The sequence below is a fragment of the Limulus polyphemus genome, unplaced genomic scaffold (genome assembly GCF_000517525.1).
Source record: "Limulus polyphemus unplaced genomic scaffold, Limulus_polyphemus-2.1.2 Scaffold346, whole genome shotgun sequence".
NCBI lineage: Eukaryota > Metazoa > Arthropoda > Merostomata > Xiphosura > Limulidae > Limulus > Limulus polyphemus.
Window position 1 is genome coordinate 587,766 of NW_013665956.1, and position 19,057 is coordinate 606,822.

Sequence of the window (19,057 nt, forward strand, 5' to 3'; positions counted from 1 at the left end):
AATTGTACAGTTTTGTAAACTAATAAAATTTGTTATTTGTAAACTTAAGTAGTATCTTATCAATCTGTTTTATAATCCATATACACCACAAGTGACTGGCTTCTCATATAAAACATAAGTTTCAAAACTAGGGATATAACAGAAATTTATTCTGCATGCTTTAACGATTACTCTAGCTATGTGACTTTGAACAATACTGGATGGTATAAATATCAAAATGGTTTACAAATTATGTAAGTATACCTAGTAGGCTATACTTCATTAGTTCGAGGTTTACAGTTGTGATATCGTGATATGTTATATTGTGACTTTATTTTAGGCTTGTGTAAGGCCTAAATTCTTTATGTTATTGTCATTAAATGTTTAATGAGTCACAAAACAAATAATCAAAACATTTCAGAGGTGGGGGCGCCAAAAGTGTCTGCCCCCGGGTGCTGAGAACCCTTGCTACGCCCCATTGAGATTGTGCTGATATAAAGTGTAATGCTTTTTATATATTAAAAGTGGTACCCTTTATTGAAAAAATAACAGCTTTTTAAGCACTCGATTTTTACTACCATATTTACAACTAACATCAATAAAAATATGATCAACCCCTCACGTACAGTCCTAGTGAGAGTTGTCTCTTTGTTGTGAGGAGAGTACTTTTATTTAACATTGTGTTCCGTGATAAAGAGATTGTTGTTGCACACATATCGTACTTATTTTTCTAATTGTCTGAATCTAGAATACCCAAAGTGTGAAATATTTTTATGGATTTTTGTTTGTGGTGCCATCCAATTGATAGCGCTACAATGTATTTATTGTTTCGGTCATGTATATTGCTAGATACATATATACGTGCTATGTTCATTATAATAAGATATATAATTAGTATTTTCTTTGAAAATCAGGTATTTCATTTAATCAAACACGGGGTTTTGTCTTTGTCTGAGATTCGCCAAATACAATGACTTGAAAATGATTTCTCAAATTCCATGATTTTCTAGGTTTCAAGGACCCACGGAAACTCCTAATTAGATTTTTAATAAAGTAACCTTACGAATAATGTCAGGGAAGAATCCATATTTTGCTGGCTTTTATGCTAGATTATTGGAGTGTCTAATCGATAAGGTGGATGTAGAACGCTTTTTTTATCTTTCTTTTTCTCATTTGTATTTCTATCCTATTATTTTAATATTATTCCATTTTATTATACGGCCTATTTCTTCGATATTATAGGCTATTCTGATAAATCATTGTTACAGTCTTGGATGCCTATTATGCTCTAGATCTGTAACTTTTTTGGTATTTTTTATTTGTCCAATATATTAGTCTATATTCACAAGGGATATTCTAAATGCTGTTTTTGCTCTCCACTGGGTCTTTAGATGGTTTGGTGTGTACAAATAGTGATAATACAGTGTTGTGGCTTCTTAATACTGTTCTGTTAACATATACAATGTATATTTATGAAGAGTCGTTTCGCATGGGAGGATATGGCTGTACGTCTGTAATTTTCATTCTACATATTTTTGGTATTTATCTTCCTTACCAAATGTTCAAGAATCTATTTTCAAGGAGGACTGTAATGGTGTGTATTTCTTCCTTCTTCTTAGTGTCTTCACTGTCATAGTTTGTTCATTTTGGAATCTTGGCAGTTCATGATGCTTATCTTGATACTGCTTCGATGGTTTGATCTATAATCGAGATTTTACGAGTTTCATGTAAACTCCTATGATATACGAGTAATGTGTCTCTGTAACATCACATATAGGAAGAGGAGTTTGCTATTTTTCTTTTGTATTATGAAATTTATGACCAGATACTATTGTTACGTCTCCGTTTGTTAATTAATTTTCCGTAACTAACGTCGTTCCGACGAAACTTTAGCGACACAAGTCCTTACTTAATAAAATTGGTTTATTCTTTCCGAATATAACTTTATGATACACTTAATTTCAACATTCGCGCTAAAACAAACACTATAACGAACGAACGTTAACTTCAATAATACCCTGTGACTGCAGATCAATTACTCACTATCTACACATTATTGTCCTGTCACGCCGTCACCCTCGTATATATACCAGACTACCCTATAGCTAGTAATCTCCCGACAATTCCCGAAGGTTCGAGAGAACGAGTCACGTGACCTTGCTGATGCAACACTATGTTCAGGTTGGTTCCTGAATTCTGGAATCTTATATATAATGTAGAAATGTATCATCAATATATCTACTTCAAAATACGAGGTCTTAAAGCAGCTGTGTTAAAGAAATCATCTTTGTAGATGTAACAAATGTGTGCCAATGGCTAAGCGTTGTGGTTCATGGTAGTATTTATCTTCATGTTGGAAGTAACTTATGTTGATGCACAAAGATCAGTTCTATTACTACGGTGATTGTCAGGTGGGTGCATTCTTTGAGAGTTATGTCATTTTCAAGCTGTTAAGGAAGTATCTGTAGTGTTTCAAGGGCTGATACACAAGTGAATAGATTGAATACATTGAAGGTGATCATTACGCCTTGTGATATTTTTGTGATTGCTTTTATGGTTTCTATGAAGTATGTTGAGTTCTTAACATGTGAGGATACGTTATGGGTGATATTATTTCTAGTACTATAAGCTCCAATGGTCTCTTTTGGGAGGTGGTCTGATTGTAGAAACTGATAACGACTTCAGTCTTTCTTCACCAGCGCCACTTACATCTACACTTATTTTCATCAAGCCATCTTATAAGAGCCCCTTTTAACTCTATGCATACATGTATTATTAATAAATACAGAACTACATTTGTATTCTAATTAATCTCTATTGTGTTTTTATTTTATATGTACACGTAAATCTTTATCTAAAACTGAAGGCATGCATGAACATATACAATGTACAGTGCACAACAATTACATATTGGCTCTTATACATATATAAATGAAAACAAAACAACAACTATACTTTAATACCATAGAAATATGCATTTGAGAAATTCCAGGATGTTGTAATTTAATTCAAAGCAGTGGATTGAAATAGCTGAAAATTTTAGTTTGGGTTTTGGCAGAAACTACAGTCTCTTGCAAAGGTCATTCAATATTTGCCATTGTTTCAACCAAGTTATTTATACCCTATTCTGCAAAAAAAAAAAAAAAGTTTGAATTAATTTGCGAACTTGTTGCCTCGGCAAAGTACTTTGTGGTAGTTTTGTATGCTTTGTCATCATCTTCCAGTGCTTGTTGAATCGTTATCGGTTGGTCACTTAGGTTGTGTGGAGGCTGTAGACTTAAAGACTTTCATCAGCAATTTCGCTAATAAAATCACCTTGACAGTCTTCTTGTTCTTTAGCACTGATATCCATTGAGGTGGCATATTTTTCTGCAGAGAGTTCAACAACTTTCAGTTGGTCTCTGGCATCTCTAAATAATTTCTACAGTTGAAACAACGGAATTTCATCTTCATTGCCATCATTTGAAGTATCTATGATAGAGGTGGAAAATCCTGTTGCTGTGAAGCACTTCTTCACTGTGGAAACTTTGTTCTTCACTGATCAAATGGCAAGCATCAAAGATATAGACAGCTTTGGCTAACTAATTGACACCATTGACTTTGTCATATTTGGCTGGGATGGAGTGCTGGAGACAGAGGCAGTAATGACATTTCACCACTTTGAGCACCCCTTAGTCAAAAGGCTGCAAGACTACTGTTGAATTCACTGAGAAAATACTAAACGAAAATTAGATAACTCTTGTGGAAAATGTGAGGGAGCATTGCTGACAAACAAAACTTTTCTGCCACTGGTTTTCATGTGCTTGTTATAAATCTTGATCCATTGTGTAAACAAACCATTGGTCATCCATGGCTTTTTATTAAAGTACCATATGACCGGAAACTGTTTTTCACAATGACCAATTATTAGTTGATCTTTGAATTCGCCAACAACGTTGACGCAAAATACAATGTTTAATCAGTCTTTTGACTGCTTTGTACCTGCAGTTTCTTCACCTTTCTTGATAAATGATCACTTTGGCAAAGGGTGAAAAAAATAACTCCATCTCATCCCAATTGAAGACACCTTGTGTGTCACAACCGTCAACTATGTCGTGAAACTTCGAGTTCCAATTATCAGTAAGGATACATAGATGCTAGTTTTTCGCCAGAAAGGACTGCAGCAGACTGAACAGCTTGTAACTCTTTGAAAGATTGGATCATTGATTCCTCCGGTTTTCTTAAGCTACTACCATGTGGCTGTGTCGATTTTCTATTGATTTTCGACACGAAAATTCTAAATTCGCTTGTATGCTAGGTTATTGCCTTCTTCTGACATGATCATGTAATTGCTTTCTGTTTCAAAATACTTTGAATTTGAGCTTTCCCAATTCTGAAGTGTTCTGCGAGTTTGCGCGGACTGAGTTTCTTTTTTTCAGCTGTCGTGAGCAAAGCAATTTTGTCCTCCCACACGACATGCAACAAATAAAGACAATTTCTGTGGAAAATTAAAAGAGCCAGAAGAAATAAAACTAGCTTGTGTACCGGTAGTATAGTGATAGCTTAACAATACGAAAATGTTATTAAATTTTACAGACTTGTTAAATATACCCACCACGATCTACTGAAGCAGAAACTTTAAAGAAATAGGGTGGTTCTACAACCCTTTGATCAACTGCTTATATGTGTCAACTTCAAGCCAAATCGGTAAATCAGCCAAACAGAAAAAGTGTTCTCCAGATGTTTATCACCCACAAAGAAATGAAGGACTATGTATTGGTGGTGGTTGTTTGTAATGGTGAGGTGGTTTGTCTGAAGAACAAAAATTATTAAAGAAAGAGTGAATGGGACAAAAAATACTGGTCTTTATCAAGGCTTGCCTGGTTTTATTAGGCACTCGATATCAGAGGTTCTACTGTAACTACCTAACTATGGGTTGCATAGCAAAACTTTGCAGGTCACTAATGAACAGAAAAAAGTAGTCTTGATTATACTTTAGGTAGATCATAGATGTGTTGGACAGTGCTTTGTTACTAGTTTGACTGTTTCTGTAACAAATTATTCTGAATGTTTTTTGAAGAGTCTTTTTCTCTGGGGTATTTGTTAGGTTAGACTTGATCTTCTTGTAGGTTTCATATTCTAATACTTACGAGCTTAATAACGTATTTCTGTTGCTGTGAAGCACTTCTTCACTGTGGAAACTTTGTTCTCCTTCAGTGACCCAATGGCAAGCATCCAAGACAGTTAACAGCTTCGGCTAACTAACATCATTGGCCTTCTTCGTTTGCTGGTAGAATTTTATGGTGGTGTCTTAATTTTATATTCACTGGGCAGTTCTTCTATTAGTATCGTATTATAATGGAGTTACATTTATTTCTGAAAGGCTGACTTTATTTTGATCAACTTTCTTCCTTTGGTAGACAGTAAATTGTGTGGTTGTGGATATATCTAGAGCGAATATGTTTCTTGTGTGAGGGCAAAGTCATTTACTTCGAACAGTTTCTTCAGACTATTGTTCAGTGAAGTTTATCGCTGTACATTTAGGCATAACTATAGCATTGAAGGGCTTCTTGTTTTGAGAACCAATTAGTGAATAGTTTCTTTACACAAATTTCTTTATTATACAATGGAACGAAGCTTGGGAAGCTGCATCTTGATTGAACCTATAGCGTCAGTTGTATTATCTATTTTCAGATGTAGGTTTTTGATATTATTCTGGGTCTATATATGATGATATTTGATCCTATTATGGATAATGAATTTATTAAGTTTCAGTCTTTGGCATTATTTGTCTTTTGTAGTTTAAACGCAAGCTACACAATGGACTATCTGTGTTTTGCCCACTTGGGGTATCGAAACCCGATTTATAGCATTATAAGTCCACGGACATGCTGTACCACTGGAGGGGGGGGGGTCTCATCGTAAAAGGGGGTTATTGTTGGCCTCAAGTCCTTAAGGAATTACAATATGCTGTTCGCATTTATGGAAGAAGGTATGATGAATATATAATTTAATTAACTTACAATTAAATCATTCTAGATCCCTAAGTACTTATTGTAAGGTTGTAGTGATTGGACTTCAAAGTTAGTAGTCTATATGATCACGAAGCCTAATAATTAGCTTGCTATTAATTACTTTTATTAATAGATATTAATTCGTTTATATACTACATTTTGACTATTACTCAGCTGCTATCTTCAGGTAAGTCCTCAGAAGCATTATTTGGATCTTCTTGTCAGAGAGGCAGGTGCTCTCTGCTGGTTTGAAGTCTCCCCCTTTTAGAGCTAAAATCCACTATCTGAATGATGTCAAGAAGGATATCCAGATTTTGCCAACTCCTATGCTACGTTTTCTGAGTTGTTATAAGTTAGTTGGATATATAGAAGGCTTCTTTTGTTTTTCTTTTGTGTAGTTCATACCCCATTGTTCTATTATATTTCTGCTTCCTTTTTTCAAATGATTGGCTAGTTGTAGATAGCTCAGTATTACAACCTTAAACGTCTATTGTGCTAATTGCAATGGTATTGTGTTTCAGATTCTGAATATTATCCTGAATTTATGCTGTTTGTATGTCAGTGTTATGATTGTGGAGAGACCATACCACTGAAATAGGGGAATATGGTTGTGTATCTTTATTTGCTTTCCTTATTCTTAGCAGTTGTATTCATTATGTTCTTCCCCAGTTGAAAATAAAATAATCGTGGGTGTAATTAAAAAAGAAAACATTAGAAAAAAAATGAAAAACAAAGGTAGATGAGCCACAAAACCTTTTTCTATCAGAGCATCACAGAAGAAAGCATTCTATCAAATGTAACTGATGGACTTTCATTTATAGACAGACCTGAATCCCACAAAAAGGAGACATACAAAGAGTTCAGGATTGTAATGATGTGGTGTTCTTCTGTTAGATATACACGACTGTTTCATTGACATTTAATACAAGTTATGATTTAGATAGTCATAAAGCGGGAGTGTTAAATTTCGTATTTTTAGAAACAATAATTTATCGCAAGTTTGACTACATAACTTTTTACGAATCATTTATTGCATAATTCAATTGTGAATTGACGCTAACCTTGATTCACATTGCAACTCTCTTGTATATATATATATATATGATATTTTTATATAAAAAATTTCATTATTTGGTGGTAAATCTCAATAATACTGAAAAAATGTACTTAGGGAATCTTATAATATCATTCTGATATAAAAGATTCACTGTTAGTTGTTATGTCTCTTTCAAATAAACTTTAGTGTACAAACACCCTATATAAAAACTAGTACAATTCCTCAAAATGTACACTTTTAATTACATTAGAAAAATTAAAACTGTCTCAAATGGTATTTTCATTATGTGTAGACTGTTAAAGAAATTTAATCAAAAAAGACAGGTAGTTCATGATTATAAATACCTATATTAGACTCTACACATCTAAGAAGAAAGCCTTCATGTATTTTGGAAACACCTTTAAAATATCTGGGTAATGATCTGATGGCCTTATACTAAAATATTTATTGAAATGAAAAGAAAAGAAGAGTTAATAGCTTTTTTTAAGTTTTAATAAATATTCCAGTAATTTATTCTCTCTATTATAAGATCTATTTTCAAGTTAATAAACTGTTGTATTATTCAAATATTTTCAATTAGCAGCTGACATAAATATAACCTTTTTTTGGTTACACAATAAAAATAATGTTATTTGAGACTGATCTATATTTTCAAGTATACTTTACACATTTTGAAACTTCTCAATTTGTCATCTTCAGGAGTGTTACAAAAGTCTAAGAAGAATTTTAGCATCAGGGAGTTGATATTGATATTCATGCTATTCCATACAAAGACATACTGGTCAAGTTAAAAAATTGCAGTGCCTCTGGATTTCTGTAAGATTGGACTGTTCAAACAGAGGTGGAAAACCACAGTCCTCATACACTACACATCATGGAAGAAAGCCTGCAAGAGGAGCAATATTCTTTGGACATGAGAATTTTAACATAGACCGTTTTGCAATGAAAATTAAACTGCAGTTGTCAGATAAAACATAATTATATGGGGCAGTAGCTCCAAAATCATTTTAATATAATGTACTCAATCTCTGGGCTAATAATGGCTCACTACTTTCATACCATACTTTCTTTTAAGCTTTCTTTTTTGCAACAGTTATTCAAATGCTAAAAAAAGTTCTGAAATACAAATTTTGAAAGAGGAACAGAATACTTTAGATTATGTGTAAGAACTTTCTTTCTGCTTCATTTTAAACATAATCAGGATGATTAATAAAGTAGTACTTGTGTGATGTATTCTCAATTAATTACATCTATTCAAATGTTTTTATATAATTTCATACGATATTTTATGTTGTATGTTAATAGTTTATGAGATGTATATAGTATACATAAACTACAGAGATTTTTTTACATGTAGAGAAGCCACTTCAAATTGTTTTTTCAAAGTTTTACTTAACTTATATTTGTTTGATTTCAATAACTGATTTAATATTCTGAGTTTTGATTGGTGGAAATAATCTATAGATATCTTAAAATTAACAAAATTAGGTGTAACAGTTATTTTTACAATCACTGAAACATTTTTGATGCAACTGATTTTTGATAATATTTCAAATGTATTAATTTTGTTATGACATATGTATTAAAAAGCATATTACTAATTTAACATTCTATTGAGTTAACGAGGATAATTATTAGTTGAAAACTGAATTAATATAAAATAATTGATAATTTACACTTTATATTTTATTGAAATATTTTATTTCTTTGTGATTATATCTCTAAATATCTTAATGTAAATTCCCATGGTTGCAGCAAAGGTGTACACACTGCTGTTATTGTAATTTAAATATAAATAATATTGTAGTGATGATTATTAGCCACATCCCAAAAAACCTGATTTTCACAAATACATATGACGGAATATATAGATTAATTTCATTGAATCTGTACGTGAAAATTCTGTCATGATCTTTGAATAAAACAATCAATTTGCAAGTTTTATTAACATTAATAATAAACTAGCCATATTGTACAAAGTACTTTTGCAAGTTTCTTTATCATCAAAACTTCTACCTGAATTATAAGACCAAAAGTAAACCAACATTTCTGTAGAGTATAATGAAAGTCATCCGAATTTTAAGGGGAAGTACTGAAATAATCTAAGTTTGCACACAAATTCTTATATTTGTTTTCCTGTAATATCTCCAAGTTTTCCTTGATCTATTCATTACTCAGCATTACTAAATGCTGCTGTAGTCAACACTGTACATTGTAAAAGGTCTTTTTTTTTTGAGAGAGACAACTGCACTAGATGGAGAATATTTTTAAATGTTTTTCTTTCATGTGACTATAAATTCTATATTTAGTCTGTATTGTTATTCCATATTTCATGTTTTGTAACATGTAAAATTTGACTTCCCTGAATAATAGTCCAACTTTCCCCGACTATCTGATTTTCCAAATTTTTTTGGAACCCTGTAATCACAGTGCCAACATCTAAAAGTTGAGTGGAATTTTTAAAATATCTATTTACTCATGAGAAGTGATATAATTTAAGCAACACAATCTCTCCCTCATAATAGTCTAGAAGACATTTTCAAGAAACCACACACATACACACTGTCCAACTGCAATACATTTAAGAATAGTTTTAGGATACTTCTCAGAAAATATCAACATATAACAAAACAATTTCCACAAATAAATATATGAAACAGAGATGTATGAAATGAAATATATGATGTATTTGTAACATGTAAGGAGGATTCTCTTTACATGTTAAATGGGAAGTACAGAGTTGCCACCTGAGTACAGTATTAAAGGATCTTAACATTTGTGATTTAATTACATATAATGTTGAATGACCAATCAAAAATTTCTTATGTTGTTAAGAAAAGCATTTCTTCTTTATTTTTGCACCAAGTGGTATATACTTTGTTGGGCAGAAACAGGTGAATATCACAGTGTAAAGTAACAATCTAGGATTGCTTCAATCTATACAGAAAGATTGGTCTATATATGCTTCAGCTATAAAAACCATGATAAACAGTCCTTTAGAGAAAGATCTGGCTATTTAGTCAATATATAATAAAGCACCTCATGTTTCCATTAATGACTTTATTTTATGTTATTGTACAAACACAGAATATAATTATAAAAGCATTCTCTTGTAGGAAATTAACCTTCTGTTTTGTACACAATGATTTCACTTATAACACAAGGGAGAGACCTGAATATACATAATAAGTAAAAACCTTCTAATTTCAACATATTCATTTACATATTCCTAGGGATTAAATCTTTTTCAGTGCAGACATTATGCAATTAGCAACCAAACAATAAACAGAATAGCTACCCAGAGGAAAACTTTGGACAAAAACTGGTCCTCTTGAAACTCTGGTGAGTGAGGAGCTGAAAATACCAAAATACAAGCATTATCTTGCAAAAAGAACATCAATTACTTTTCCAGCAACATATACAGTAGAAAAAACTAACTTTTTATTTACTTCAAATATATGTCAAATAATTATATTAAATATATATACACGCGTGCACGCACACACAGAATAAATTATAATTCAGTATGTCACCCATGATGCACTTCTTATTTTTCTCAGAAAACTTGATTTCAGAAAATGTTTTTACAGCATTTACAGTAAGAGGTCAAAATTAAATTTTAAACCTCACTGATATTATATTAAATTGATTTCTCATATATTAAACACAGTAATATTCTTAAACATAGTTATTTCTATAGTCAAATAAATATCAGTAAGCACTAACTTTGTGATGTTACATATTGAAGTTTCTGAAGATGTTTTAGTCCTCTTGTTAAAATATTTCAAATCTCAGTAAATTATCAAGAAATTAAATACTATTACTATTATTATAATTTTAAAAATAAATATAATACTGTTGTGTTTATATCCATCTCTTGATTTTTGAAGTGCATAATTTTTCTTCTTCCCTACATTAAACTTCAAGTTCAACACAGTTATTGGATACTAAGTCACAAGTTATTGATTAGTTATGCAACAAATTAATAATTTGCAAAGAAGCACATTAAGCTACTCAAATTGGATCTTCCATACTTTGCCTTATTCTCATAAATTTAGCATTCCATAGTAGCTTATTCCTCACTGTCCTGTTCTTTATAATCAAGTGAATGTTGAAATACAGTGGCCAACTTCTCAACTGTGGATATCTTCAATAACTTTATTATTTTAAGGTTTACAGTTCCCTAAACCAACCAATTCTGCTCATTGGCTACAGTGACCAATAACTATAGAGGGTCACAAGCCTTTCTGTCAAGAAACTCCACAACACATATAGCATCAAACATGGTTTTATGACCAAACGGGCAGTTTCTTGTACTAAAATTATCAAGTACTCTTAGAACATGTTTAATCATTATGACCTTCAGAAGTGGCCATACCCACAATAAAATCACATGCTGAATCAAATTCCTCATCACCCAGATTCTTCCCTGTAAATGCAAATCTGCCAAGTACACTACATTTAGGGCTAAGATAACTTAATATTACCTATGAATGTTGTTCATTATCTGTTTCACCTGAGCTTTGGTTTGTTTATTTTGAAATAGTAGTAGTACTCTCATGTTTTTATATTGGTGGAAATATCCTAAATCTATTATTTAAACTACAGTATGACTAATTTTTATTGTGTCTTATAATTATATGTAGTACATCTCAATCTACTGGCTGCCTTGTGTCTGCTAAAAACAACAAGTGATACTTACTTTCTGTATCTGATATCTGGTCTAATGGTGAAAGCAATAATAAAAATGATTGCATAGGATATAATGAATGTTTGAGATCTGATACATAGGACAAACAGTGCAGACAGGAATGACAGATCTTTCATATCCGAAAGCAGTCAAGGAATAAACTTAAAGTTCTAAGCCAAACAAATCTGAATTCTAAGGAAATAAAATAAATACTTACATGGTGCTGGACGACCATCACCAAAGTTAAAAGTTGAAGCAAAGAATCCAAATGGAAAGGCACCAATGCCAAAAGACATGTGAAACCCTCCATCTCCAAATCCGAAACCTGGGAAGGACTAGGGAGAAAAAATGTTTCAAAATCCAAATAATTCTGGCCTTTAAACCTGACAATGTTTTAGAAGCAAGGTTTTTATCATATCACTTAATAACATATTATAATGCAAGGACATACCAATGATTATTAAGTTATCTCTTTATAAAAATTTATACATAGATATTAAAAATAATATTTTGCTAAAAATGCAAGAGATAGTAAACAAATAGCAGTTCTTACATACATGTCATTCTTCATTAAAAGACACACAAAATACTTTCAACATTTGCAAATCCAGATTTTTGAATCAGCTTGAATATCAAAAACAAAGCATTCAACTCTTAGATCAGTCAGGTTTATTGTATCATCATTAGTGTTATGGTCTGTAATAATACTGAGTCCATTTTTAATTTTATTGAGTTTATAACTTCTCTTGTTCAATAACTTTGTAATCTTTGGTGTTTTTCTTGAAAATGCCTGAAGTACAAGTTTATCTCTTACCCATTTCTCTCACTTATATGTTAAGACAAAATCATTTTCTTAATTCTTAACAATCTGCTTATATTTACTAAAAAATGAAATTCAAACTACAAAAAAATCAACATTTAATCAATAATAATTTCTTGTAGTTAGAACATACTGATTAAGGTTATGTGGTTTGTCACTTGAAACCAGTACAAGAAAGAAGTTACATAGGAAACAGCAAATAAAAATTAGTATGAAAAACAAATATTTACATATGGGATTGCTCCCCTCTATTGTATGAAAGATCACATTTTCCTACACTGAAAAAGTATTTCTGATATATTCTTACTTTTACTCACAGAACAGCTTTTCTCACCTTGTACTGCCCTCTATATATATATATATATATATATATATATATATATATATATACACATTTTTGCTCACCACTAGCCTTGACACTCCCACCTACCTCACGTTTTTGTGTGAGACAACTACATGATATCACACAAATGAGCATGCCACAACTCTCCACCAATAGGAGCATGAAAACTCCCAGCACAACTGACTCTCTCTATGCAGCTTAGCCCAAAATCACTTTGAGATTGAGCAACAGAAAAGGAAAAAACACTGAAAGTGGACAGTAAGAAAGGGAAGTGTGAGAAGAGGTAAGAATCTTTCAGAAATACATGTTCGGTGTAGGAAATGTTAACTTCCAATATGATATCTTACCTCTTCTCACAGAACAACTAGAATCCCACACTCACTTAGTGGAAGGACTGGTGTAACATTACCTAGATGACCCCCCCCCCCTTCAGAAAATGTCCAAAGAAAGCCCATGGGGTGTGTGAATAAAGAGTTTGTAAGACACACCCATGGGAGACTGCACCACTTTTGAGCCAGGTATACTCTTTGACCATGAAAATTATGTGTCACAATAAGGGCAGAAACAAGGAGGGACCCTATAAATTAAATGAAGGAACCCCTGTTGTAGAGCTACTAGGGTGCAGCAGACTGCAAGGGGGAGTTTAACCTCAACCAACACCAGAACTTATCAACAGAACTGTAATAAAGCGTCCAATTCGTGGTAGGAGAAGGATACCAGGGCCACTTACATATGTGGTCTTATGTGGCTGGTCCAGCTCTAATCAACACCAGTACCCCCCTGTAAGAAGAGATAAGAAAAAGGATGCGATAGGCTCAAAGGGAGAAAGTGTAAGGGCATGGATCACGACTTTCCAAGCAAGGATGGTAGAAGGATGGGGTTGTGGAAAAGGAACAAAAACAATAGGGTGAGAACCAGAGAAGTGAAGACACAGTGAAATCTTGTGGCTGACAAGGCCTCACAATAATCAACAATAGTGGATACCGAAAGCTCCTGGTAAAAAAAAAACAGTAGGGAAGGAAGTCACATGTGGGAAAGTAGGACGGGATGAAGAAAATCCATGGAAGGAAGACCAATGGCAGTAGACATACTACTTACACTGGTAAACTGGCATGGAGGAAAGACAGAATGGGAAATCAGGGAAGCAACCCATGGGGAAAATCTTGTCCATCTGGCAAGGGACTAGACAAAAACAGAGTGCTGGATGGGAATGATGTTGTGTACCCAACTGAAGTTGTCTTAAGAGGGTGAGTGAGAGGGGTAGAGGAAGAGGAGGTATCAGAAAGAGCAGGCACAGAAGTAGAAAGAACAGCTGCATCAGCCAAAGTGGTGCCACCAAGAGGACATACCACAGTGTGGCTTGAATGACTAAGAGGACATGCCACAAAGTTGCTTGAATGACTAAGAGGACATGAGAAAGAAGATGGATGAGTAGATAGGCACAAAGGGAACAGTCCCCAATTCTGACTGAAGGCATTGACAGCTACAGCCAAAGGATGTGGAATTGGGGACCAAAACCTTGGTAGCTAGGAATTCAGGTGGGTGGTGAATGCATTCAGTCCTGGAGTACCCCAATAGGAATACAGCCAGAGTCTAATATACATACAAATTATATTGTAAAAGCATTTTAATAACAAAGGGATTAATACCTTAAAAACAATAGTCACTTTTAAAATATTTTGATTTTATTTTAGTATAAATTTAAGAGCTATTTACCATAGATGTGATTCTGATCACATTATGAAATGAGTATGTGAAGCTAATGTATATGTGGAACATATGCAGGCACACTTTTTCTACCTCCTTGTTTAACCCTTTAAGGTCAGGTGTGGTAAATAAACACTACGTATCTTGCTTGAGAGCCAGGTGAGGTATATAAACACATTCCTATTTATTAAAGACGGGTGCAGTTTTAAAATCACTATGACTCTGCTCTCTTTCTTTCCCTTGCTTTCATTGGTTAATGCATTTTAAAGTCATAATTTGATTGGATAAGCACCTTTGCATCATTAGATACTATCCACTGAACCATCCAGCTACCTCTACATTATCACATGCTAGCAAATGAAATATCTATTTATCGAAGGCTGTACTTACTGTAAAACAATGAGCGGTATTTGAATTAGATACATTTTCTTTCAGTTATTTTTATCATGGACGAATCGTCATGTCATCCTCATTCATGCGTACCAAAAAAGGCCTTTTAGCCCTCGATCAATGCGTGAAATTATAAATGAATGGAGTGATTAAGAAGAATTGTTTGATTTGAGTGACATTCCTTCAGACAGCGATAATATTTCAAGGGATGAAAGTGAGCCTGAGGTATGTTCAGATAATAGTGATACTGGTTATATTACATGGAAGAATGGGGATGATTTTGTGCCTCGTGACTGTTCATTCTCTAACGCAAATTTGGGAATTTTTGATTCATTTCCTATTCAAGAGAATGCATCAATTGTTGAATATTTTCTAGCCTATTTCGATAGTGAACTTATGAAGAAGACTGTAGACAATACTAATATGTATCGTGAATTTTGTTTACACAGTTATGATGTACATCAAAAAGCGAAAACCCAGCATTGGAGTGTGACAAAAATTGATGAGATGTACTCCTTTTTTTTTTTAACTTATTTTACTAATGCCTCGTGAAAAAAAGAACAATAAAAAAGTACTGGTCAAAAGACGCTATGATTGCTACAGATGTTTTTGGAAAATAAATGACAAGAGACAGGTTCCTTAAACTACTTAGGTACATTCATTTTACTGATAATGAGCTTCCTGATGAAAGTGATAGATTGTAAGAGATAAGGGAAGTGATTACTATTTTGAAGACAAAGTTTTATGCTTTTTTCTGCCAATTTCAAAAAATTGTAATTGATGAATCCTTAATGTTATTCAAGGGGAGATTGATATTCAAGCAATACACACCGTTAAAGTGTCATAGATTTGGAATAAAAATCCAAGTTCACTGTGATTGTGAAACAGGAATTATTTTGGATTTTGTTGTTTCTACAGGTACTGATATTGACGTTGCTAAAAAAAGATCCTCATGGGGCTTCAGGTGCCATTGTGAAGAAATTGATACAGAAATACTAAGGGAAAGGCCACCTGTTGTACATTGATAATTGGTACTCTCGTCCTGGTCTATCTTTATAATTGGATTCATGTAATATTGGCACTCGTGGAACCATAACAGGAAGAATGTTCCTATGTTTGCTAAGCTAAAATCTGGTGAATGTGAAGGGAAGAAAAGTGGTAATTTGTTGGCTATAGGTTGGGATGATAAACGTAATGTGATAATGCTTACCACTTTTCTTAAATGACAAATGGTTAACAGTGAAAGGGAAAATCATAAAACAAATAAAATTGTCAAAAAGCCAGATTGTGTAATTGACTACACTCATAATACACAGTATATTGATAAACTGACATGCAATTGGCCACCACAGAATGTGTGTAAAGTGGTACCAGAAGCTTTTTTTTTCATTAGATGGGCCTATTTGCGCTAAATGCTCATAATATGTACCTAGTCAAAATGGGTGATTGCCATTTGAAATTCACATATTTCATTAGGGAGTTTATAAGGCAACTTCTTGAAAAATATGGTACCTTGACTAGTGTCAGGCCTAGTAGAACAGTGAGTGGTAACATTGATGGTCTGAGTGCTGTAAATTTTATGGAAAGACACTATCCTGAAGATGTACCTTAAACAGGAACTCAAAAAAAAAGCAGCAACCCAGATGTTTTGTATATTCTAGTACTAGCAAGGGAGAAAAAAAAAAAGACTACCAATGTAACAACATGATGTCCAGAATGCAAGGTTGGTCTATGTTTAGGTAGCTGCTTTAGAATTTATCAAACACGAAAAACTTTTCAGAAAACTTGGTTAGAATCTTATTATTAGTTTATAGCAGTGGTGTACCTAAGGTATGGCAGGTATGTCATGTACCCTGGGCACCACTCGAAGGGGGGTGCTACTGAGCAGTTTCTATTCAAGTCAGACAAGCCATCCTCGAATAGTGAAAAAAGGATTTTCTTCAGATGTATGATCTGTCTTTGATTATCATGGGTGAGAAGCACTAGGATGGCCTAATTGTTAAACCACTTATATAAATTATTAGGTAAAAGTACAGTGCTGGGAGCAACATGACCACATACCTCATAGTACTACTGCTCAGTGCCAACTGGCAATAAGACCATTCTCCTGCACAATCTAGGGAGGTAGTCCAGAATTTTGTGCAAAATCTACGAAATTTAATGTTCTTATTAAAAGTGCCATTTCCTTATTTCAGAGCATTGTGTAAAAAAAACCATGAAACATTTCTTCACGAAGAAAGAGGAAAGTGGAGCTGAAGAACGGAAGAGACAAAAGTTGGAGGAAGAAGAAGCCAAGAAGTCGAGCAAATTGTTCATGCACTTCTTTGAAAAACCCGGAACAAGTAGTTCGACATGTTCCATGGAGTCGCCTGCTCCAGCTACAAGTTTGTTAGAATTCAAAGGTGGATCAAGTACAAATGCGTCACAAGCCAAGGAGAAAGTCAAGTCATAAATCCAAGTATAACGAGATTAAGAGTGAGGCTGCCAGAAAGAACATGGACATGACAGGAGGGGTAGACAATGGTGGTGGTGATGTTGAGTTTATGGATGAGATTTTATCTGACAAGACTGAACCTGACGACACTGAACCTAGTGAATTGGATGGTGTTGAAGAGCCTCGAACTGTCATACCAGAAATGATTGAACAGCATGACATTGGACTTCTGAAGTTTGACAAGGATACTGGAAAAGCAATTCTGCCTGACACATTGAGAACAGAAATAATAAAGCTGGGATCGAAGTATTTCCAGAAAAGTGAGTGGCCTTTCCTACTAACAAATAACTGCTCAATGAACAAAACTTGGTTCAAGAGGAAATTGGGAAATGGTCATGGTGAGGAAGTGACTCGCTCATGGCTGGTCTATTCCCCTTCTAAAAAATCTGCATTTTGTATTTGTTGTCTACTCTATTCCTAGTCAGACCATCAGTCCTCATTGGAGCAGGAAAGTGGATTCAATCAGTGGAAAGCACATGAAAGGATTAGTGTTCATGAAAAATGCTAAGAATCACTGGGAGTGCTTCACACGATGGAAAGAAATTTAGCTGAAAACAGAGGAGTTATTGATGCGGAATTTCAGTCACAGATTGAGAATGAATAGAAGAAGTGGTGTGATATCTTGACGAGAATCCTTCACTGCATAAAATTCCTTGCGATTCAAAACTTGGCTTTGCGAGGACACAGGGAGTCACTTCAGCTAGACTATGACTCCAATGTGGGAAATTTCCTTGGCTTACTGAAACTACTGGCCATCTTTGACCTTGTCATGAAAGAACACCCCACTCGTGTGGAAAGTCATCCTGGATCCACGTCTTATCTTTCACCGGGTGTCCAGAATGAATTCATCCACATGATGGCATCCACTGTTCACTAGAGTTTACTGAGAAGCATTCGTAAAGCCAAGTACTATGGTCTCATGTTCGACTCGACTCCTGATCAGGCACCCCGTGAGGAGATGTCAGAAGTAGTGAGGTACGTGGAAACTGATTTTGAGAGGAAAAATAGTCCGTGTTAGAGAGTCCTACTTTGGTTTTATCCAGATAAGACAGAAAGATGCTGAGAGCTTAGTTAAAGACATCTTGCAACAGCTAGAGAAGGATGAAATGGAGCTACAAGATTGTCTGTCACAGTGCTATGACTATGCTGCTGTAATGGCTGGACACAGAAGTGATATTCATTAAAGAATAAGTGAGAAAAACAACTTGGCAGTGTTTGTGAATTGCAACAATCACTCACTCAACTTGGTGGGTGTACATGCAGCCAAGCAGAATACAATGATGGTCACATTTTTTAGAATCATCAAAACTCTACGTGTTCTTCTCTTGTTCAACACAGTGCTGGGAAAACTCAAAAACACCGTACCTGTGGTTGCTAAGTTGCAGTCCAAAACCAGGTGGAGTGCAAGGACAGAAGCAATAAAGCCCATCAACAACTACCTTAAGGAGATACTTCAAGTTCTCCAAGACATGACATACAATGAAAACGAGACCAGTGAAACAAGAAGTGACGCAAGGCAGCTGTATAACCGCATGTTGAGTTACGATTTTCTGACTTTGCTAGGATTTTGGAACAAAGTACTCA

General features: G+C 34.1%; 1 protein-coding gene across 1 annotated transcript in view; it reads right to left on the reverse strand.

The window, feature by feature from the left end:
* Positions 1-9,694: 9,694 nt before the first annotated feature.
* The window catches only part of LOC106457566 (E3 ubiquitin-protein ligase RNF185-like), a gene marked incomplete at its 5' end in the record, with an annotated part of 68,648 nt that continues 59,285 nt past the window's right edge, over positions 9,695-19,057 (reverse strand). Inside the window, 2 exons of the mRNA XM_013916998.2 lie at positions 9,695-10,383; positions 11,937-12,054. Coding sequence (XP_013772452.2) covers positions 10,289-10,383; positions 11,937-12,054 — 213 coding nt within the window. The remainder of the gene's footprint in view (positions 10,384-11,936; positions 12,055-19,057) is intronic.